This window comes from Leishmania infantum, chromosome 36, assembly GCF_000002875.2.
Source record: "Leishmania infantum JPCM5 genome chromosome 36".
In the NCBI taxonomy this organism is placed as follows: domain Eukaryota; phylum Euglenozoa; class Kinetoplastea; order Trypanosomatida; family Trypanosomatidae; genus Leishmania; species Leishmania infantum.
Window position 1 is genome coordinate 188,643 of NC_009420.2, and position 22,727 is coordinate 211,369.

At 56.7% G+C, this 22,727-nt stretch overlaps 6 protein-coding genes across 6 annotated transcripts; all 6 read left to right on the top strand.

Annotated features, from left to right (window-relative positions):
• Positions 1-4,668: 4,668 nt before the first annotated feature.
• LINJ_36_0720 (conserved hypothetical protein) lies at positions 4,669-5,250 on the top strand (the record flags this gene model as incomplete). Its single annotated transcript, XM_001469500.1, has 1 exon — positions 4,669-5,250. The coding sequence occupies one exon, from the start codon at positions 4,669-4,671 to the stop codon at positions 5,248-5,250; it is 582 nt and encodes a 193-aa protein (XP_001469537.1).
• Positions 5,251-9,809: 4,559 nt separating this feature from the next.
• LINJ_36_0730 (conserved hypothetical protein) lies at positions 9,810-11,201 on the top strand (the record flags this gene model as incomplete). Its single annotated transcript, XM_001469499.1, has 1 exon — positions 9,810-11,201. The coding sequence occupies one exon, from the start codon at positions 9,810-9,812 to the stop codon at positions 11,199-11,201; it is 1,392 nt and encodes a 463-aa protein (XP_001469536.1).
• Positions 11,202-13,512: 2,311 nt separating this feature from the next.
• Positions 13,513-16,365, top strand: LINJ_36_0740 (conserved hypothetical protein; the record flags this gene model as incomplete). The annotated part of the gene is made up of 1 exon (XM_001469498.2): positions 13,513-16,365. The coding sequence occupies one exon, from the start codon at positions 13,513-13,515 to the stop codon at positions 16,363-16,365; it is 2,853 nt and encodes a 950-aa protein (XP_001469535.2).
• An 882-nt stretch (positions 16,366-17,247) lies between these two features.
• Positions 17,248-18,054, top strand: LINJ_36_0750 (conserved hypothetical protein; the record flags this gene model as incomplete). The annotated part of the gene is made up of 1 exon (XM_001469497.1): positions 17,248-18,054. The coding sequence occupies one exon, from the start codon at positions 17,248-17,250 to the stop codon at positions 18,052-18,054; it is 807 nt and encodes a 268-aa protein (XP_001469534.1).
• Positions 18,055-18,812: 758 nt separating this feature from the next.
• On the top strand, positions 18,813-19,502 carry LINJ_36_0760 (putative MP18 RNA editing complex protein; the record flags this gene model as incomplete). The annotated part of the gene is made up of 1 exon (XM_001469496.1): positions 18,813-19,502. One exon carries the CDS (start codon positions 18,813-18,815, stop codon positions 19,500-19,502), a length of 690 nt encoding a protein of 229 aa, XP_001469533.1.
• Positions 19,503-21,845: 2,343 nt separating this feature from the next.
• On the top strand, positions 21,846-22,625 carry LINJ_36_0770 (conserved hypothetical protein; the record flags this gene model as incomplete). The annotated part of the gene is made up of 1 exon (XM_001469495.1): positions 21,846-22,625. The coding sequence occupies one exon, from the start codon at positions 21,846-21,848 to the stop codon at positions 22,623-22,625; it is 780 nt and encodes a 259-aa protein (XP_001469532.1).
• Positions 22,626-22,727: the final 102 nt, after the last annotated feature.

Sequence of the window (22,727 nt, forward strand, 5' to 3'; positions counted from 1 at the left end):
GCTGCTGGTGTTTGCCGCAGGCTTTTTTGTATTGCGAGCGTCTGCCGATGCCTTCTCAGGAGACAGGCGTTGATGGCACCCACATCCACAGCAGCGCCTCTCCCCAAACGAAACGTCTACCAGGCACATTTCTGTTTCCATGTGCATAGAAGGTGATGCGTGAGGAGAGAGAAGTGACGGTGGTGGAGAGAAAAACCTACCGCTTGCCGTATATCTCCGCTCTTCTCAACTTGCCTACCAGGTGACGCAGCTGCACGCGCAAATGGCGGTGAGAGAAACGGAGAAGTGCCAACCATGCAGCCCGACCCCCTTCAGCTATGCTTCCCTCAACTCCACGCATGATGCGCGCGCCGATTCTTGCCCCTAAGCAAAGCAAACAACAACCACTCCAAGAAGGGCAACGTGCCTCGAAGTGAAGCTGAAGAGCAGTACAGAAATGTAAGACAACAACGCTGGTAGATGTGGCTCGTACGGTAGCGGAGATGATGCACACAGGCCGTTTTTGGATGAGGGGAACTCGTCGAATCGCCCCCCTACTATTTGTGCTTTTCGATGTTGGCCTGCTTCTTCCACTTCCGACGCTATCTTCTTTCGGATCGCCTCCTTCTCCACTCTCTCATCAAAAACAAACGAAAAACATAACGCACACGTATGCATGTGCATCCCACATGAACCCATAAACACACGACTGCCCTGTTTCTCTCTCTTCGGTTGCATGCCCTTCATTTCACATCACCTTCTCTCTCTACACACACACGCACACAATCGTCTCTGCATACACACACATATATATATATATAATATCTTGCACGTACGTCTTCATTTCTCAGGTAGGAAAAAAAACACAAGAGAATCACAGCCGATTCAAGCAAGTTTTCCCTTTTTTTTGTTTCTTCACGTGCTCTCGACTTCACCACCCGAACCTCTTCAAGCTATTCCCAGTTCTCTAAAACTCACTATCTCACACAAACATACACATACACACACACACACACACACACAAACCCCTCTCAATCTTCCCCTCGTCGTTTATGTGTGCGTGTGTGTCTGGTGTATGCTTGATCAGATCCTCTTTTCGCATTTCTCTTTTTTTTTCGCTTGCCTTTTCGTTGTTTTTCACCTATTTCCTCCCTTTCCTTCACTCCCCGGCACACACCCTCTGCCCTCACTCTTCCACTTTGCCCGGAAACCCGAAGGACTGCCCTTGATCACTTATTCTCCGACTCTTTCGCTCTCCGTCACCGTCACGGGTATTTCGCTGCGGGCGCACTGCTGAACGACAAGAGAGGCTAAGCGGACTACCGTGGCGAACAGAGAAGAAAACGCCGCCGCAACATAAAAAGGAGCCGAGAGAAAAGACGCCGACTGTGAACGTTCTCAAGATCAGCTTTTTCGATCTCCCACCTTGTGTATGTTTAAGTTCCCCGTCTCTCACCCATACTGACACCCACAAGATTTGTCTGTCCGGTGTCTCACTTGGCCCAGCTCGCTTTCACAGGCATACAGACACACACACCGCCATCCTACTCGCTGAGAGTGTGTGTTCGCCTTTTGCTTTCGTTTCTCTCCCGATCCTCTTCTCCACTTTGAACACGCACCGTTCAGCCGTCACGCTTCATTACTTGCAGTTGCGACGTGTGATATCCAGTAGGGGGTGGGTATCATCGTCGAGCAGGCAGAGGAACACCAAAAAACAGAGAAGAGAGAGATACGCAGCTGTGTGTAAGGGCTATTCGACGCCTTCGCACACCGACACACACACACACACACACACACACACAGTTGAGCACGTGCGACGCCCTCCACGGCGGCTGAGACACAATCCCCCCCCTCCGCATTTCGTTGACCCGCCCAGCCCCCTCCCCCCTCTCTCTCTCTCTGCGGCTCTCGCTTCTTCACTCGCTGGCCTCTTTTTGTTTGTGTGTCGTTGTGCGTGTGTTTCGTTTTGGTTTTCTGATGCTCTCTTGCTTTGAAGTTTCCTGTTAGCTGAAAGAAAGGGGGCTCTTTTCGTTTCGTTAGACTTGCTCGCCATCCGTGTACGCGTCGGACTTTTTATCACCATCCTGTCTTTCAGTTCTCGCTTGCGAGCTCCTCTGCGCTGTGGGTTCTCCTCTCACAAGCATCCGACAAGGTGTTTAAAATCTTCCCTTTGTTACCCCCCCCTCTCACCCCATCGCCCCCTTGTCCACATCTCACAACTCGGACTCGCTGTTGTTGTTGTTCCCCCGTTTTTCATTTTTGTGTTTTCTGCTCCTCGCTTCTCTGCTCTTTCTTCTTCTTCTTGATTGCGTAGGATGCACAGGACCGATTGGTAGGTGGGGCGCTACACACGGCAATACCAGCCTTTTTTCGCGTTTGTTTCTGTCTTGTTACTTGTCATCATCATTGCGGCGCCTTCTCCCACGTGCACTTCGGCTAACGTGATTCCCATCTGACCAAACAAAGAACAGAGAAAAAACGACAAGCGAATTAGCGGGGCACGCACGCACACAACTGCTTCAACCCCCCCTGGACATCGACAAAAGGGCGAAATTGTGCATTGTTCGACTTCTTCTCTCAGGTCTTTACCCGTTCACTCTCGTTCTGTCCTTCTGGGGCGCGATTGCCGTGCTACTCACGCAGTGGACGTCTTTCATCGCAACCCACGCCTCCGTCCTTCCCCTTCCTTCGTGGCGCGCACGTCTCTCTCTTTCTCTGTTCTCCACGTAAGCGGAGGGCACAGAGCGTTGTCGAGAGGGCGAGCCAGAAAGAGAAACTGCGCGACGCACTCACGCACACATAGACGCACACTACCTCACGTGCGTGTTGTGTTGGACTTACCCGGAACGAAAAGAGGAAAGCTCACCCAAGGGAGAACGAAGGAAAAAAAAGAAACACCGTAGCAACCTTCCGAGCGACGGTCACTTTTATCATCTTTTAAACCTTTTTCTTTCCCTTTTCGCCGAGTCGCTCTCCCTCTTCCCTTCTCTTACCTTGTCTACGACAGACGTTCTCCTCGCTGCTGCTTTGGCTGTTTTTTTTTCTTATTTTTCGTTGTTACGTGTGCTCGTGTGTATCATCGCCCACGAACCCTTTTGTTTTCGTTCATGTTCTTCCCCCCTCCTCCTCCACGTTATTGCTTCTCTGTCTCTCCTTTTCCTGCTCTCTAAAAAAATCTTGGCGAGGTCTTACGTATCTACACACCCCTCTCTGTCTCTCATTTCTTCGGTACTGACCTACGAGTCATCTCACTACACGCTGTGACTCCGGCCCTCTTTATCTTCTGCTTTTTGTTTTCGTTTTTATTTCACTTCCACGGTGTGCGTTGCTCTTCTCCCTTCTTGCCTCCTCCTGCTTCTCCCTCTCTCGCGCGCACGCACATCGCTTAGGCAGGCATTTCTTCGAAAACAGATAAACCTTTCCGTTCTAGCGTTGGCCCCTCACCACCCCGACTCTCACCCTTTCATCTGCCAAACGGATCTCTGCCCTTCCCTGTGCGTCTCTTTCTCGCCCCACCTTTTTCCTCCTCGTCTTTCTCCCACTCGTGAAGCACGCCACAGTCGGAGAACAGGTAGAGAAGGAAACGGCATTGAGGCACCGCTCAGACAGCAACGGCGGCAAAGGGGAAGCCTGCGCGTGTGTGCGCGCTTGGGAAAAAAAATCCTGTCCTTTCCTTCTATCGACGTGTCTGTTCCCTCCGTCGTCCTTCTTCGTTCCTTCTTTTCGTCGCGCCGTATATCTTTTATATTTCTGTTTCCTTTCGTAGACACGTAGCGCCAAGAGCAGCACTGAAATTTTTTTTTTGAATTTGTGTGTGATTTACTGCAGCGGACGTGCTGAGGTTTTTCACCACGGGGACGCACGGGCAGATAAAAGCAGAGCTATACATACCCACAGAGATACCACGCGCCTACACGAAAACTCTCGCGTTGTCGCCTACACCGTAACTCTCCCCCCACCCACCTCCGACGCCGGCGTACTGCGTTACCTTTTTTTTTTGTTTTGCTTTCTTGTCGTTGCCTTCTGTTTTCCACCGTATTTCAAACGCCTCTCTCTATATAAACAAACAAGTCCGCAAAACACCACAAGAGAGCGTTTCTCGACGCTCTTTTACTCTTTTTTTTCGCGTCCACCAAACTGAACCCCCCCCCCCTCACCCTCCTCCCACACGGCAACCGTGCGAGAAGTAAGCAGAGACATAAACAACCACAACAGCAACGAGGGGAAAAGCAAAGTAAAAACAGCGCAAAAATTCAGTGATTCAAAACGATCGCGCAGTGAATGCAAGGACGATTCTCGACTCGGGAATATCGACACACACACACACACACACACACATACAGTCGCTCACAAACACGGACGCGGATAGAGAAGGGACGCGAGAAGACAAGAAAGAGCCGCACCCCCTTTCTCCATCCGTGCGCATTCTTCGTTTATCTATTCACTGTACTGTGTTGTGTCGCGTATTATTTTTTCTTTCGGGCGCCTTTTCGCCGAAACACGAAGCACAAGGCCCCTCTCGTGCTGCGCCGCCCGCCTTTGTGACAACAGGAAGTGCTTTGGAGCTGTGTCTTTCCGACTCTTTTCGCTTGTTCTCCTTCCTTCGGTGTCGCGCAGAAGCTGTGTCAGCTGTGTATCTCTTCACTGGCGAACCTTGCGGCATGCCAGAGCTTGGAAAATCCGTCTTTCATGTATCGTTTCACCTTTCTCGGTTTTTTTTTTGCCGCCGTAGTGGCGGCGCTGCTTCTCTTCTTCCTCAGTGGTGGTTCACTCGCCGGCACACACATACGCGACGGCTCCCCCAGTGGCGGGGCAGAAAACGACACCACGCAGACCGTGACGACGACGACGACGTCTCCTACACCTGCTGCGCCGGTGTCGCTTCAGGAGGCGTGCCACACGGAGATGAAGCTGTACTGCAGCGACCACCCCATCTCCCCTCTGCGCTGTCTCGTGGAGCAGTACTACCGCACCGCCAAGAGCAACGGTGAGGAGCCACGTCGACTGACGTCTGCGCTTTACTCAGACGTGTGCGGGTCGTGGTTGGCTGCGCGCGAGGCGTGCCTTGGCTTTGTGCATCAGCGCGGCCGTGAGCTCTGCGGGAACTCCGTGACTGATGCGCGCGAGTGCCTGCGGCAGATCCCCCCTCTGGTGCTTCCGCACGCGTGCGTGACGAGCGCCTACTACGAAAGTGTGCGGTTGGTGGGAAAGCTGCGCCAGCACCAAAACGAGGATGCTCGGCTGCGCCTGCTTCGCGAAAAGTTTCCGTAGAGAACAAGAGCGAGACACCCGAAGCGGATGACTGGACGAAAAGAAAAACGACTGGCTTTGCTTTCGATGCTCGACGGGCGCAGCCATCACCCTCTCAGAAATAAGGGCACCGCTCACCCCCTACTCTACACGGCACCGACGCGCATGTGAAGCCCACCGGCCTCCCGTACGATTTGTTTTTCGATTTTTTTTGTCGGTTTTCTACTTCTATTTGGCGCCTTTTGTGCCCACACGACACGGACTGCTGTCGCGCGTCTCGCTTTCTTTAGTCTCGGTGCTCTGCGAGGCGCTTCCGCTGTAAACGGTAAGCGAAAAAAAAAGCATTCAAGAGAGGATCGCCCCATCTCAGCCCAACTCAGCTTGCCTATCCTCCTCTCAATACACGTGCATATATGTATATGTGTGTGGTATATATATATATATACATATATATATATATGTATATATGGGGAAACGAAAGTCTGCGCCGCTGTAGATGTGTGCATCGGTACTCGTTCCGTGTGCTGTATCTCTCCCCCTCTAGCCTCGTGCATGCACAGCAAGCGCTCGTAGCCACAGTGTGTGCGCATTCGTGTGCCCTCCGTGTGTGTGTTCCTGCTCTCTGTTTTCCATGTACATTTTTGCTCCCGCTCTTTTCCGTTGTGCACTTGTCTGGCGCTCTCTCTGCTTGTCTTTGCTTCGTCTGCGCGCACACCGTTGCCTCTCTCCAGTCGATTGCGTCGCGAGGAGGAGTGGCGCGGAGCACGGTTTTGGGCAGATGCACGCACGGGTACACCAGATGCACAAAACATGTGACAGAACACAACGATGATGTATATGTGCACGCCTCCCCGACACATGGCACCTTGGCTGAAGATGCGAATCCCAGCACCAGCCGTGCTCCAAGGCATGCGCTTCACAGGTGTGCTAACATAGCAAGCAGGGGCCAAAGAACTGCGGTTTTTCTTCATGAAGGCAAAAATCGAATAGCGGGCGAATGCCGCATTATGGAAGCGATAAAGGCCACTGCGACGCATCAAACATACCTGCATACAGAAGCAATATGAAGCAGGGGGTAAAGAGAAGGAGCGCTGCCGACACGCTCCACATTAAAAACTTTTTCACGACACGGACGAGGGCGGTGCTGCTGGTGCACACACGATCGATGATATTGATGTGTGTGCGTGTGTGCTTGTGTGCGCGTATGCACCTGTACGTGCGTCTTCCTTGTTACCCACTCCCTCGAATCGCTCAATTTCGTTTTTCATTCCTCTTTCCCTTCTCTCCACCGCGACCCCCCTTTCCGCTGCACGCCTTCTGCGAAAGTATGTGCGCTTATGTTGGCTTGCGCACTGTATGACAGAGACGGAGAAAAAAAACAAGGAATAGATTGAGGTTGGATACAACACGGTTGACGGGAACGCGGGTTTCGACTTACTCTTTCCTTTTCACTTGAGAATGGTGCCACACGTATGTCGGCGAGTGACTGAAGGAGCGTCGCAATGCGGCCTTCGCTTTTCTACTTCAACCACGAATATAATGCATGTAGTGTGTCACCTGTGACAGGGTGTGTGCGCCATGACGAGTGTGTGCGTGTGTAACTTTTTGTTTCTACCTGATCTCTTTCCTTCTATATTCTTGTGCTACTTCCCACCTGCCCGTCCCCCGCCTCGCTTTGCCCCCATCCCCCCTCGCTGTGCGTCCGCCTTGACATCACTCGCCTGCACAGAAAAGGTCGTTGGTTCGTGTGCGTTTGTGTGCTTGTGGCACTGTTGGCGATCCAGTGAGTGCGCATGAGGTCTCTATACGAATTTCTGTCTGTGTCTGCCTTGGGTTGAAGTGGCGCTTTTTTCTTTTTCTTCTTCTTGTGCGTGTGCAGCTCTCCACTGTGGGCGGAGGTGCTCGACGCAGCCAGGGCAGACAAGGGAGACGACAAAGGAAAGACCGGCGTCGGGAATTGGAGCACACCAGCACACACTTTCAACGGGCTGCATGAATGCAACAAAATCACCATGCGTTGAGCGACACTTGTTGCCCCCTACCATACATTCACTCTCTCTCAAACCCACCGAAACACACACACACACACACACAAAGCCCTCACCCCCGTCGCTTACCGATCCGCTCGTTCATGTTTGCCTTCATTGTTTCGCCACAAGGCCGCGCGATTACTACGTGCGCATGCAGCTTTTGCAACAGCGGCTTAAGGCGGAAACGCTCCTCCTCATCGTCCTCGGTGAACTTGCTTCCCTCCCGCCGCCTCCCTTCTGCGCCGTTTCTTTTTCGCACGTCTGCATCTCGCTAGGCCCCGGTCGCACGAGAGCTTTTCTATTACCTGCCCACGAAAAGTGCGCAAGCATCACTGCTGTATTTTATCGCTGATCAGTGCGCCTTTATGTTCTCAGTACTTGCTGCCGGGAACCTCCCCGTGGTATCACAGGGCCCAGCGACCACACTCTCTGTGGAACCCGTGAGCCTGCAGCCTGCCCTTGGGGGCACGGAGGCGGGCGCTTGGTGTCGGCGGACAGGTCTGAGCTGGCGCTGTGCCGAGGGGACCTGCGGGCCGTGATGCGGGTTGGACGAGGCCACAGCGGATGGCGTCTGCGATGCAACAAGCGTGCGCGCGCCGCTGGCCCGTCGCGTGCGCCCGCCATTTCAGTACGTCTTTGGTCGTTGTGAATGCGGGCACAACGGCACGGTGGACGGGCTTGCAAGATCGGGCGTGCCAGAGGAGCGGACGGCGGCTGCACGAGCTGCGGATTTGGCCACTGCTCTGAGGCGCCAGGCCGACATCCCCCGCAGCCGTGGTACGCGCGCTGCGACAAGAGCACGTTGGCGGCAGCTGCCCCACCCCAGAGGAGCAAGGATGCTGCGCTTGCGGGACGGCAGGGGGCGATCCTGGCGCAGCTGCGCGCGGGCGTCTGTCCTTGCTGCAGATTCGTTCAGCGGCGGGCGGCTTGCAGCGGCAGGGAGGAGCGCCGGCGGCGTGCTGGCTAACTGCTCCGCTGGCGGTGTGATACCGCACGCCCGCCTGCTTTTGGTGTGAGGGCGTGCGATCCGGCGCTGTGCCCGGTGTGCCACGCGCGGTTCCGCGGATCGCTGGAGGCTCGAGGCAGACTGCACATCGGCCTTGATGGTGCACGCAATGGTGCGGCCGCGCACGTCTCACTCGCGCAGCATGGGCCTCCCCCGTCGGGTGTCTGCGGCTGCTCCCTGTGCCCCTTCAGGGCGGCCGTGCGGAAGCTCTTTGTGCGCTGGCGCGTGATTGTCCGCGTGCCCCTTCCACTTGCCACACACACCCGCTCCTGTCACGCGCGTGCGGATTGAGGAGGTGGAGCGCCCCTGCCGGCACAGACTCGTAGCCGCGCCGACACGCCTCCTCCCTCTCCTCCCGCTCCTCTCTCCCCTCGCATGGCATCGACGGGAAACGGCAGATGAGGGCAGCGAGCCACCCCCCTTCCCCCCCTCCCCCCCAATGCACACAGTGGATGCGTGCGAAGTGTGCGGCCTCTCCCCCATGCGGCCGGGCGGGTGCGATGAGGTACGACGAGAGCGCCGCGAATGGCGCCGTCGAGCCCTCCCGACTGCGGTGTGAAGGGTGCCCACACCACCTTGTGGGATGCCGCGGCTGGAAGCGACTGAGAGGGCGCAGCACGTGTGCGAAGGAAGGGACGAGGAAGGACAGGAGGAGCCTGCTTAGACGCGTGGCCCCGATCCGGCGGCTGGACGCTGCGCCCTCGAGGACCCGGATGTAGTCGCGGCGCCACAGGAGGTGGGTGCGCTGCGGTTGGATGCGTATACGTTTTCTGACTTGGGCGCGCTAGAAGGGCGCATGAAAACATACAAGAGACGTTTGTCGCCCAAGACAGCGTGAATGCGTAGGGCAGGATGGCGAGGGTGCGGCTGTGTGATGGGTGTGCCTGTGGGGCGGCGTTTCGTTCGTCGTGATGTGTTCGTCCTCCGTTTGCACGGCGTTCGCTGTGACGGTGGTGGTGGTGAGCGGCGAAGATGTGTTTTCGTTGCATGCGCTCTCGGGAGGTTTTACTTGGCGTGAATATGATACCGTGTCCGGAAAGGCCTCAATACCATTCGTTCTTGCTACCTTCCTTTTCTTCTCTCTGGAACACTATGTGTCTGTTTCGAGTGTACTCGCTGGACACGTTAAACCTAGTTGACGTGCATCGACTGCTTGTTCCCTTTTTTCCTGTCCGCGTCACTTTTGTGTATTTCACGAATCCCCGGTCTCAGGTGCCTTGTGTTGTAGGTGTAACCTCGAATTTCCCTTTACGTTGCTCACGACGTCCGCGCTTTCTGATCGGCGGCGCCTCACGCCTCCATCCAATTGCGAAGAGCACAGCTGTTGGCACACAAAAGCTAACTTGCCGACGAAGTCAAACGCCCATGCGTGCGCACACTGGCGCTCTTGGAGATACCAGGACAAATTGTTCACCTCGTCGCTACTTCTTGATGCTCAATTGATTCCTACTTTCTGTCTTACCAACAACCCTGCGTGTGCTGCCGCCAACCAGCGGCGCAATCATCTTCTCTGTTCCTTCTACACGGAGCGCCTAACTTCAGCCATGACCGACGCGTTGTCTTCAGCAGTGTTTATCGCTCTCGCCATCCTCTTTCTCTTTTGGGGCACCGTGCAGACGCTGAGCTTGAAGTGGGCCGACACCATTGATGCTTCTGATGGATTTACGGGTCCCACGAGCGGCCAAGGCGGTTCTCACGCCGTTCACTTCCGGCTGCTCTACTCCTTTGCCCACCCCTTTACGCAAGCCTTCTTCATGTTCTGCGCAGAGACAAGCTGCCTCGTAATGCTCGTCTGCACGCTTGTGTGGAAGAAGTATGTGGCACCCCGTCTGTACGACAGCAGGAAGGCTACTGCTGCTGCTCCCTCAGGCGAATTGGTGGCGGGCGAGGACTATGCGCTGCCCTGCAACCCGTCTCTCTGGCTGCTGCCGTCTGGCGCGGACTTTTTGGCGAGTATAGTGCAGAACGTCGGCCTGACGCTCACGTACGCCTCTGTGTACCAGATGCTGTGCGGCTCCACCGTTGTGTGGATTGCCCTCATCTCGCACTTCTGGCTAGGTTACCGCTTCACGAAGGTGGAGCTGTGGGGGATGGGCTGCGTCGTTCTAGGTGTCTTTTTGGTGGGCCTGAGCAACCTCCTCGAACGGGGGATCGACTTCGAGAGCACCTCACACGGGCGACACAAGAATCAGGTGCTGGGCAACCTCCTTGTGTTGATGGCGCAGATTCTGCACGCCTACCAAGGCGTGTGTGAGGAGCGGCTGATCCGCCTCTACAAGGTTCCGTCGCTGCAGATGGTGGGGACAGAGGGCATCTACGGTATCGGCATGTCGCTCAGTCTGCTCGCCTTCTTGCAGCTGGTGCCAATGGCCACCTGGGGCCATAATTTGGCGGCTGTAGAGGAGTTTTTGGCCTCTGGTGGACCTGGCGTTCTACACACCAACGTTACATGGGTGCAACAGCTGCAGCCGGCACTGAAGGTGCCCTACGATGACGTGGTCCTCGCGTTTGCGCAGATACGAGAGTCGTTGGAGTGCAAGGTGTTCATCTTAGTCTATCTCCTTTCCGGCTTTTTCTACAACGCGTGCCACATGAGCGTCATCAAGTACGTGTCGGCGACGGCCACTGTCATGATTGGATCCCTGCGCAACGTAACTGTGTGGCTGGTGTGCCTCCTCATCCCATCCGTCTTCGAGGAGCACTTCAACGTGGTGCAGCTCATCGGGTTTGTGTTTCTTGTGCTCGGCAACGTGCTGTTTCACCGAATTTGCATTACGCGCTTTGACGCCATTCTGCCCGCGCAGGTGATTGACGCCTGCCCGGTGCTCTTCCGCGATGCCCGGAAGGATAGGGAGGACGTTGTGAAGGTGGAGACCAGGATCAGGGATACATCTCTTGAGCCGCAGGCGAGGGAGATGAGGCCCAAGGAGGACTAGATATTAGGATAAAAATGCGAGCGGTAGGTACGCTAAGCGGTTGAGACACCTGTCCGTCAAGGGAAGAAGAGGTGTCTTTACTTGTTTGCTTCGTTGCGCTCTCTGGAAGGTGAGAGGGGGAGGGGTGCGGGCAGCGAGGCCCATTGACTTGCTCTGGTATGGTCGAAAGAGCAGCGTTTCGTACGTGAAATGATTATCAAGCATGCCAGCTGGCTTATCGCTATGTTCTCTTCCTCTCACCGCTCCAGGCGCTGTACTTGCCGTGTGCCTGACTATTTTTTCGCCTTCATGCTCGACAACAGCTGTGTTGGAGTGATGCAGACGTAGCCCAGCCCCTCTTCCTCGACAGGGAAGGCGCGTGTAAAGGCAGGAAAGGGCCACACCTGCTGCACCGGATTCCTGCAACTTCAATGACCATTCACGGCTACGCAGATGCCTTGCCACGATACGACAAGTGCCCCTGTGCTTTGTTTGCGTGCGTTGGGTTGGTCTCTTTTCCTTTCGGTGTAGATTGGCGTTTGAACGTTTTTTTTTTGTTCGCATGCACGTGTCTGTGTGCGCTTTTGTATCGTCTTTGAGGAACAAACAGGAGTTCTTCAGTGTGGCGGAGCCTGCACCCGATTCTCGTGCTTTGCCCCTCACCCACACCCCACCCACACCCCACCCTCTCTCTCTGTTTATGTGCTTCGAGGTTGTAAGTCTGCCGCTTTTTTTTTTCGACTCTCCCCTCTTCCGTCCATATATGTATGAATATATATATTCCCCCTTACCCCCTCTTTATGCACACTCTGAGGTCTGAGAAAAGTCTACGGCTCTTTGATGCGTGCGGAGCTGGGCGCGTTCGGGGTACCTTTTCCCTCTTTCCGGCGCAGCTCTTCCTCTCTCTATTGGGTCCTTGCCCATCCGCCTTCCTGCGAGAATGACTTCTCCTCACCTATCCCCCCCCCTGGCACTCGTCGCTGCGACTCTTGCCATGATTCAAAATGAAGATGAGCAAGAAGCCTCTCCTCTCTCTCTATTTTTTTTTCCCCAAACACCGCTTTGTTTTTGCACATTTCTATTTTGAGCGTATTGCCCTGTGGTGTTCTCTCGAGTAGCCATGAGCGCTGCGCTGCTGCATGGAGACGCTTTACAGCACGCATGGATGCAAGCGTGTGTAAGGGAAGGTCATCGTTCTTCTCTCCCTCTCAAGTGCGCGGTTTTCGCTCACGTTGCTCGCGGTTGAAGAAGCACGCCGGATACCGTGCAGATGACGACGTCTTCCATGAACCCTCCTCCCCTGCACACGCGCACGCATTTTGCCACACCTCTCTTGAAGCGGTGGTCTTTCAAAGATGGAAAGGGCATCATGCACGTTTGTGTGCATGTGTGTGGGAATGCCAACCACCACATGCTCGCAACCGCAGACCGGTGAAGGCCCCGCCGTCTACGAGGGAAAAAAAGGGAAAACAAAAGACAGCTAAAAGGCAGCATCAGCAGTCAGAGATGGCCTCCCTCTCTTTTCCGACGGACGGGCGCTTTGCCCGGCATGGCGCGCTGCATCAGATTCTGCTCAGGAGCAGTAAGGCGAGGAGATTATGGCACTCTATGGGCAATGGAGGGTGCTCCCTGCTGCTAGAATTGCGTCACTGCACCAAGAGTGGGTGCGCGCAACTTACCTTGCCTGTTCATCTATGCGCTCTTCCATCACCAACATTCTCGTGCGGCATCGCGTAGTCTACACCGCCCCTCCCCTTCATTCTCTCTCTCCTCCTCCTGAAATCTTTTTGCCGTTACCCTCACCCTCCTTGCTTACGCGAAGCGGCCAAGACCTGAACTCGTGCGCGCTCTGCCGCTGCTTTAGACGTGCAGCTGCAACGTTTGTCTGTCACTGCCCCGCAAACTGGAAACAAAAGGGTGGTGGAGGACAACCTTCGCCGTCTGCTCTTTCTCCTTCTCTGTGCAATGAGCAGAAGCTATTCCCCGCTTGGTTGTGGCCTTATCGTGCACGGTGCTCTTATTTCACCGTCTCCTTCCGCCTCTCACGCTCTTGTGTACTCTCATCTCCCTCGCCTTCGTTAGATGCTAGATTTCCTGTCTCTCTGGCCTTTTTTCGTTTAAACATATGCCGAGCGCTGCTCTCGTCCTCTAAAGAGCTGCTATCGACTACCTGGTGATGCGTAAGTTTGCGAAGTGATCTTTCGGCACAAAAAAGGAAACCAAAGGTGCTGCTTCCAAAGACAGCTACCGCCCCCCTCCCCCCAAATCGATAGAAAGCGGTGCCCTCTTTGCAGGCGGCGGGGTGACACTTTCAGTATTTCAATCTGCCAAGATGTTTGCGGACTTGTTGGCCACAACCTCTTGTCATGCGGGTGATCGCAGCAGCGACGTGGGAGTCGCCCCGGTTTCACCACCTTTTTCTCCGCGCTGCACTTCAGCGTCTTCGTCCGCTGGAAGCAGCAGCGGCTGCCACCGCCGCCGACTTTCTGCCGGCGGCGATGACGGCTCCTACTCACGCGTCTCGCCCTTCTCGCCCCTCGTGGGAACTGCGAACCCGTCTGCACACACGGATGGTCGAGCGCGGCGACCTGGCTTCTCCGAGTGCCCGAGCCCTCTTAGCATCCCTGAAGGGTGCGCATCATCGACGACGGCCATGGTCAGTCCATCCAGTGGCCACCCAGAAGGGCACAGCTTGTCGCTCGGGGGTACCAGCGAGCCGCCACCGAGGAGATCATCCGGTGGCACGCTAAGGAACAGCCTGGAGGGATACATCCCCACGTCGGACTTTTCCTCTTTTTCTTCGGACCACGGCGATAGTGCGCGCTCGCCGCCATCGAGCACGCGTACGCTGTCGCTCTACGACCACGGGCAGAAGGCGTCGGGCGTTGCGCCTTCTACCCCATCTCGAGGAGCCACTGCTCTTCTCCCTGAGGGCGGCGCCAGTCCAGCTCTGGACGGCGCGGAATCCAGCGCCGATGATGCGAACTTCGTCGTGATGCGCAGTGGAACTCGCGAGGGTGGACAGCAAAGCCCCCAATTGTTTTCTTCATCGAAGTCGTCGTCTCCATCCTCCATGCTGTGTGCGCCCCCGCTTGCGCAGCCGACAACAGGTGCTGTGGTGGCTGAGAAGTATGCACCGGCGCTTCAGGCACCACCCAGTCCGTTGCGGTTCAGCGTCTTGTACACCGAGGAAGAGCACCGCGTGCGGCTCGAGACACGCGAGACGGAGGAGCGGCGATGCCTGTATCAAGCCCACAAGGCTGTGCTCTCGGTGTATCGCATGTGGGCCGCAGCGGGTGCCGACGCGGACTACGGCGACGGCGACAGACTGTTGCTGACGTCTTCGCGAATGGACGATGGTGCGTCGACGCGGTTTCTCGAGGACCACTGCTACCCGAAAGCTCCAAACGCGCCGAATGCGAAGGCTGCCGGTCCCAGGGCGAAGCCATCTCCTCTCGCGACCGCGACCGAGACCGCCGCCAACGCCGTTGCTGCAGAACGGGTGCGTTGTTTTTTGAAGTCGTCTATTGACAGTGCCCGAGGTCGGCGTTGCCTCGGGCCTGCCCAGGAAGGCCGCGCCGCAATTGACGTGCTGCCGCACCGATCCACGACACCCCGCATCACATACGCAGGCTCTGACGCCGAGACACGCCGCGGCTCGCCTGGTCACGTGCCTCACCCACAGGCGTCCCACTCTTCTTCACCTGCTGCATCTCGCATGTTGGACTACTCATCCGTGCAGATGCCCCAGACAGCATCATCGCTCATGCACATTACAAGCGAACCACCGTCATTGGTGCACCAAGCACGGCTGTTCTCGCCCTGGCGCGCCACTCACAGCGATCATCACGATGCGGCGGCGCGGCACGCGGAAGGAAAGGCGGACGTGCATCTAGAACCTCGTACAAGTCGGGAAGACGGTCGGGGTCGACCTCAAAGGAGGCAAAGGACGTCTCTAGTGCCCCACCTGGTGAGCACATCACCTGCTGCCGTTCGCCTGTCATCTGCTTCTCACTCTCTCGGCGCATCATCCGTGGCGCTGCGACGGCGCAGCCTGCTCGAGCCGCGGCTGTCGGCGGACACTACAGCGCCTCGCGAAGATTTGCCAAGAAGCGCCGTGCTGCCCCCTGCACGCGCTGCCGCTGCCGCGCGAACCTCGTCACCGTCGCTTCGCACGGTCTTGTGCGCCGGCGTGGGGAACTTTTCAAGGATCTCCACAGCCCAGACGGAGGGGCCTGGTGCGTCCCAGACCACGTCGAGCCCTGTGTGGAATGCTAGCGTGAATCTGGTTTCCACCTCGGCCGCGAGTTGCCACATGAGCCCCTCCGCTGGGGATGACACAACGGATGATCACGTTTCGGGAGGCGCCGTTCGCTACCCCTCCAACGAGGCGCTTCGACTTCGCCAGCGCGCTGCGTTGCCCGGCACCAGTAGCGGTGGCCTTCTGAGCAGCCCGCCGCATGGCATCGATGCAGATTGGAGGACATTGCTGGCGGTGAATCGCCTACAGGGCCACCGCCGTGAGCGACTCGGCAGCTACGTTCACTACAAGCGCTTCTTTGATGCTGTCTACGGCGAGCAGAGCGCCTCACCTCTGGCTTCGCGCGAGCCGGATGGGCGGCACAGCAGTGCAGTGCGGACTAGTCCCGTGCCCCCCCGCGCTGTGCGGACACGTCCATTCATGTCCTTTGACGTAGTTGACGGGGATAAACATGCGAGTGCGTGGCCGTGGCGGTCGTCGCTGTCCTCCTCCCTGTACCGACGAGCGCGGTCGCCTGAGCTGGTCGCTTATCGCGACCTTCGCCGCTTTTCACCAAGCGGCTCAACGGCAGCCAGGCGCGCACCGGCGGCCCCATCGAAAGAGCCTGCCACATTTTGTGCAGGGCTCACGGGTGGCGCGGCTTCATTAACTGTACCGGCTGACGCTACCCTCTTCGCTGCGCGTCTGACGCGCCTTTCCACGCTGGAGAAGCTATGTCGCGCCGAGCTGCAGCGGCGCTGCATGGAGGACCAAAGCCTCTTGCTGCACCACTTTATTGTGAAAGGCACGGCAACCTTGCAGCGGGTCAGTCGTGCGACCGCCCCGCTGCACCGACACAGGCAGTGCGCGGCTGGAGGCACAACGGAGGCGTACCGAATACCCTCCGCACGGACCTTCATTCCGAACGAAGTGGATGGGCTGTGAGCCCCAGTCGCAGCTGGCTGGTATACATTTTAATTTATATATTTTTTTTTTGTCTGCGCTCCGCACGCCTCTCGAGGTGTTCTTTCGTCTTCCCCCCTCCGTCCCTCCCTCCCCTGCTCTGTTTCGGCATGTGAACTCGCCGACCTTTGGCGACGGGGCGGGCTAGGAGAGGAGCCTCCGCGGAAGGTGGGGAATAGAATGGCGGCTCCGACTGGTGCAGTGCAACAGGTCCAGAGCCCGAGCGCGTGGCAACCACATGTGTACACTTCTTTAGACGGCCGTGAGGTTTGCTCCTCTGAGACATTGCGCACAAGCGCTTCGCAAACAAAAAGAAAGAAGATGGGCACACACCCGTTGGAAATGGCAACTGCTGTTGCAGGACGCTGAGCAGGAGGTGAGGGCCTGATAGCTCCAGCTGCGCTTGAGGTCTTCACAGCCGTGCCCTCATTTTCTTTTATTCTTGTCGCACGGCCCGGACGGTTCATAGCCTGGAACGTTCTGCAGCGGTAACGCATCCCGTGATCGACCTGTGCCCACATCGTACAACCACCGCCGCCTTGCCTTGCGCTTTTTCTTCTGGGGGAGGGGGGAGAAGCAGTAGAGATGCAAGTGCAAAGCGGAGCGATGAAGAGGTCACGTTCCGCGAGAGTGCAGCTGCAACAAGATGCACTGCCTTTCAGCTTTAGCTCGACTACTTGCTCGTTTCTCCATTCTCTCTGGCGGACCTCGTGCGGAAGCTACTTGGCCACACAACTTCCCCCTCCCCCTCCTTTCCCCTGATTCCTTCCACCCTGCTGATCACAACGCAGTGCCGGTGCCGCCCCTTTTGTGGCTCTCTGTGTCTGTGTGTCGTTGCTCCAGCGAGTTGAGGGTACGTTACAGATGCGGCATTGTTATCGGCTTTTTACCGGTTCAAGGAACATCACGACGGCGTCCTCGAGCGGCCCCACCATGTCGCTGCGCGAGGCGACACGTCTCGCTAAGATCGCTGGCTGCGTGGACTCCGCTAATGGGTCGTCTTCGTCTTTGTTGCGTCGGTGCACCGATCCCGCATGCGCGCAGGATCGAAAAGTCACCAGCTCTTCCGCCTCCTGGGAGGAAATCAAGCGCCGGCAACATCAGGTGTTCAACGAGCGGCACTTAACCGCCGAGAACGCCATTGCTGTCACGGTGTCGTGTGTAAACATGGCGCATCTCTCCGTATACGTGCACGCAGTGCAATGCGGGTACCCGGCCTCTCACGCGCCAGGACCGTCTGGGGAGGGCGTGCCTGGCAAGCGCACTATCGCCACTGCAACTTTGACGAATCAATCTTGCGCCGTGCTGCTCCTGTGGGTGTCGATGGGGTCACCTGAGCTGTTGGCCGTGCGGTGCGCGCTGTCTCCCGGTGCTGTGGAAACGTGCTGGCGTGCGGCTCCAGCGGCGGAGAGCAGCGGCACCACAAAGGCTGGCGGCACGAGCCAGACTGCTGCGCCATCCTCGATGCTGTCGGAGAAGGACAAGCTGCGCCGCATAAAGGCGTGGGCCGAGGAGCTGGCCCTTCACCGATGGGTGGTGGTCAGCGGCCAGTTGCGCATGGAGGACGTGTACGACGGCGATTTGCAAAAGGTGGTGACAGTGCCGGTGCTGGAGGTGGCAAGGGACCATTTTAAGGGTAGCGTGCGTGCACTGCCGCCAGGGTTTCTATGAACGTTGCCTCTGGTGTTGTTGGGTGTCTTTTCTTTCCCGAAGTGTACCGCGCGAAGCTGCCGCTTTCGCTGTGCCTGTGCTTGTATACGCGTCTGGGCTGGTGTGCATCTGTGAGCGCCAGCGGTGTGCCTGCCTTTATCAGCTGGCGCTCGCTGCGCATGAGTACTCAAAAAATGCTTTTCTTTGTTGCTTCGGCAGTGACGAAGAATTCTACTGGGGTCCATGTCCCGGCAGCCACCCGCTGGCGATTTGTTTCCCATGGGTGTACCCACCCGAAAAAAAAAGAAAAGCTATGCCCACGCAGGATCGTGGGTGCATTTTTGTGGACCTTTTTCGCGTCTCTGGTACACGTGCCACACCCTTTCCCGCCGGCGTGTTGTTTCTATCGTCATTCTTATTGACTGGTTGTACGCAAGGCGATTAGGCATGGGCGAGGGCGTGTGCTGTACATGCGCAGGTGTACGCTATCTGCTCGCGCGCTCGCGGCCGAAAAGTACCTGTTTCTTTTTCATTCAGCTTGCCCCCCCCCCAGTTTGTCTCCATACCATTCTTCAGTTTCCTCTATCAGCTCACTTACTTCTTCTCTCCCGCACTCTGTCTCGACGCAGTCCCGCCTTGTTTTGGTCAACCTCATCGCTGCGTCCTTTCTCCTTTCGCACGTGCGTTGCCTTGCTTCAAATCCAGCTTGCTTGTAGATCTCCTCTGGCGTATTTTTTTTTTCCGCTGCGAGAGTCAACAGAGGGCCATACGACTGCAACATGTTTCGGCGCCTTTCCTCTGCTGCAGCGACACGGCCGATGGCGACTATGGAGCATCCGTTGACCTCTGCGATGCAGTCCCAGTCGGTGACAAACACGCGCGCTGCAGTCTCACGTGTCGCGATGCGCGCTTGCAGCATCACCAGCGGCACCTCATCAGGCGACGTCTCTGCTACAAAGGGTGCCGCCTTTAGCGCGAGTCGATCCGGCCAGCGCGCGCCGTCGATCAACTGCGTGACACTCGTTGGCGTGGTGCATGACATCCAAACCGGCTACGTCTTCGAAGACGCTGTCACCCAATTCACGCTCACCACGACAAGCCTGGACGCGGCGAACCAAGCCCAAGAGTGCGTGGTGGAGAAGGACCATCACACTGTGCGCTGCTATGGCGATGTCTTTTCCCGAGAGGTCCGCGCTAAACTGAGCGAGGGAAATGTGGTTTGCGTGAATGGCCGTCTGCGCTTGAATCCGCAAATGGAGCCGTCGTGCAACAAGTACTACTACTTCCCCTACATCCAAGTTCAACCGCCGCACGGCCAGGTAAGCGTCGTGTACGGAGACCGTCGCTCCCCTCCGTCGCCGGTGAACGCGGCGACGGGCGAGCTGAACAATGGAAACGACAATCCCACAAGCAGCGCAGCACCGGCCGAGGACGGCGATGCTAGCGCGACGACGCAGAAGACGCCATAAGAGCGCCGGATCGAGAATGCGGTTCCGACTCGCCTCTGCTCCTCGGCGCGCCTCCTCCCCTCTTCTCCCGCTATCGCACCACTTAAGGGCGAGGCAGAGAAGAGGGGGCAGGATCGAGTGCAGGCGGATCATTTGCGGCGGGAACTCTTCTTTCTTTCCTTGAGGCGAGCAGGTGCTCTACCGACAGAGCGTCAGTGCGAGCGTACGCTGTTGCTGTGCAGGCGACGCTCTTGCCTGCTGATGTGTTTCTCTTCCTTGAAATGTTGACGTGCGCACTCTGAGTAAGCGCGAGGCTGCTGGATTTGATCCGCAGGCGTGGGGACTGGAGCAATGGCTTTGATTGCGGTGGCGTGCAATAGAACTCTATCTCGCACTTCCTGTGGTATTGGACATCTTTCGCTGCTCTCTCCCCCCAATGCACATGCAGGAAAGCGAACACAGGCATGCTGTGCGATGACACCGACCTGGGTAGACTCCTGACTCTCCCACTTACCCACCCAATCCATTTCGTGCGCATCGGTATTTACACTGCAATAACTCTCAATTCCTTTACACAAGTGCCCCTCTTTCCTGCCGTTCCCGACCGAAGAAAAGGGACTTCTCGTCTCGTCGCGCTTGGCACCGGACACGCGGGCTCGCTTCGTAGAGGACCTCGCTATCCCTCCGGGAATCCTCCGTCGAAGTGCGCTGCCTTCTCTCCCCTCTCCAATCTCTGTGCAACTATAGAGTCGGTTGGATTCGGGGTGGGTGGGAGAGGGATACAAGCGCATAAGAGGGGTCGGCCCAACACGCGAGCAACGGGCTACTCCGCACGCAAAACCGTGTGTGCGTGTGCTTGCTGAAGGCGTCACAATGCCCGGCCTGCTGCTTTCGCTGCCTTCTGCTGAGACACGCCACCTTACCCTACTCATTTTCTCCCCCTACTCTGCATCTTTCTCTCTCCTCTCATGCCCGGCAAAACGCACACATACGTGGGTGTGCGCATCTCCGCTTTTTTATGGCTCTCGCGTCGTGGTTTGTGGGCCCACTTTGGTTTCTGCCCCCACCCTTTTTCCCGTTTTCTTGGGGTCGGCGCTCATTGCGTTGCACATGGCACTACTCCAGTGCTTCCTAGTCCGAGTCTCCTCCGCTCCCACTCTCTTGCTGTGCATATGTATATATCTCATTACACTCCCCCCACGTATCATTCTTCATTGTTTTGTGAGGAGAGTCTGTGCTTTTCCACTTTCACTCGTGCACACACCTTGCCTACACACACACACACACACACACGCACGCACACACAGGCTGACACGACGCATACAACCGCTTGCTCGAATGGGAAGAAGCGTCTTTGACTCTTGAAGTACAGAGGAGGAACCGAAAAGCTGCACTTACACGGAACAGACACGTCGAGGCATCTGCGCCACGGCCCACACCTTGGTATTCTGGCCTCCATCCTCCTCCGGCTTTACTGCCGCGCTGTGTGGCTCTTTCAGTGCCTCCTGTTTCACTCACCGCTCTTCCTGTACCTTAGCGTCTATATTTATTTCTTACAGGTTGCCCCCGCCAAGCAGTGCTCTTCCTTTTTTCTCTCAATCTCCTGATTGCCCGTTCTCGAAACAAACCAAAAAAAAAAGAAGCAGCAGCTCTCGTCTTTACTTGTTCTGCTTTTCGTTTTATTGCAACAAGGGCCGCTGTGCAAGCACCTCACCCTTTGCCGCGCAGCCTTCACTTCCCCTAACGTTTCCCCCTTCTCTCCCTTCCTCGCTCTCTCCACACCTCCACAGCTGTCTCGTTGCATCTCTCTGTGCGTGCCTGCGTGTGCGTCTGTCTGCCTCTTCTCTTGTAAGGCAATAACTGTTATGAGAGCTTTTTTTTCGTTCCCTTGCCTTTCGCTCTCCGTGCCGTGTTGGGTTCCGTCCTCGCTTTTCCCCGCTCGTCGTCGTCCATGCGCGCCGCCCTGGCGTTGCCTGGGTAGTCGACGCCACTCCTACATTGCTCTCAACATTCTCCGTCTTCTTTCGTATTTGTTGTACCCGTTGAGCTTTCGACGTTTCCTTTGCCTTTCCCTCTCCCCGCTACACCGTCGCATGGTGCGGTGTATGTACGCTCCCCGCCACAACGCAAACACACAGAAACACGCACACACGGGACCACAGAATTACAACACGATTAGCGGCGGCAACCAAAAACTTCTGCGGCCGCTGCTATTGATGCCCGTGCTTTTCTCATTGACGTTCTCGTTTTCGTCTTCTTCTCGTCTCTTCTGACCAGGCGCTTATCCTTTTTTTTCCTTTGAGGGGGAGGCTCAGCCTGTGTACAGAGCAATCATCACCGCCGCTTCCTTTTGCAAGGTCAGTCATGGGCACTGACAAGGCTCTGTCCGAAAAGCTCGTCTTGGAGAAGACGAAGGTGAAGTCGTTGAGCGATGTGCAGCGGCTTGACATGTGGGGTGAGGGACTCACTGACATCTCACTCGTAGCGAAACTTCCCCGGCTCGAAGTGCTCGCCCTCGCAGCGAACAACGTGTCCTCGCTGAAGGCGTTGCAAGGATGCGAAATGCTGCAGGAGTTGTATCTGCGGAAGAACAAGGTGGCGAACCTTCGCGAGGTGACTGCCTTGCGGGTGCTGCCGACGCTTAGCGTGCTGTGGCTGCGTGACAATCCATGTGCGCAGCACCCGTACTACCGCGAGTTCGTGTTGCACTGCTGCCCGGGATTGCGACAGCTAGACGGGGTCGAGGTCACCGCAGATGAACGTAAGGCAGCGGCAAAGCGCTTGACAACCAAGGCGCTGGACGAAATTCTCGGCAGGACCGCATCCGCGGATGCAGCCTCGTCTCCTCGACCCAAGAAGAGCTCTGGCGCCGGCAGCAGTCCTGCAAAGGCGACGGACGTCACGCCGTCAAGCACGCCCGGCGGTGTCTCTGACAGCACTGCCACGATTGAGGAGCGGAACGCCAGCGGCAGGTCGGTCCTATTCACCACTGTTGCTGCCCAGCGCGCGATGCTGCTGTCCATTGTGTCGCTGCTGTCGGAGTTGACTGTGGAGTCGTTGGAGCTGCTGCAGCGCGAAGTGCAAGAGCGCGTTGAGAAACAGAAGGAAAAGCTTACCAAGTACGTACAGGAGAATTCGCAGTAGCTGCCTGATGATGAACAGAGTACCCTGTCCCCATGTCTCGACACGGCCTTGTTGACTTTCCATTCTTTCTTTTCCTCCTCTTTATAATAAGCGCGTGCCCCT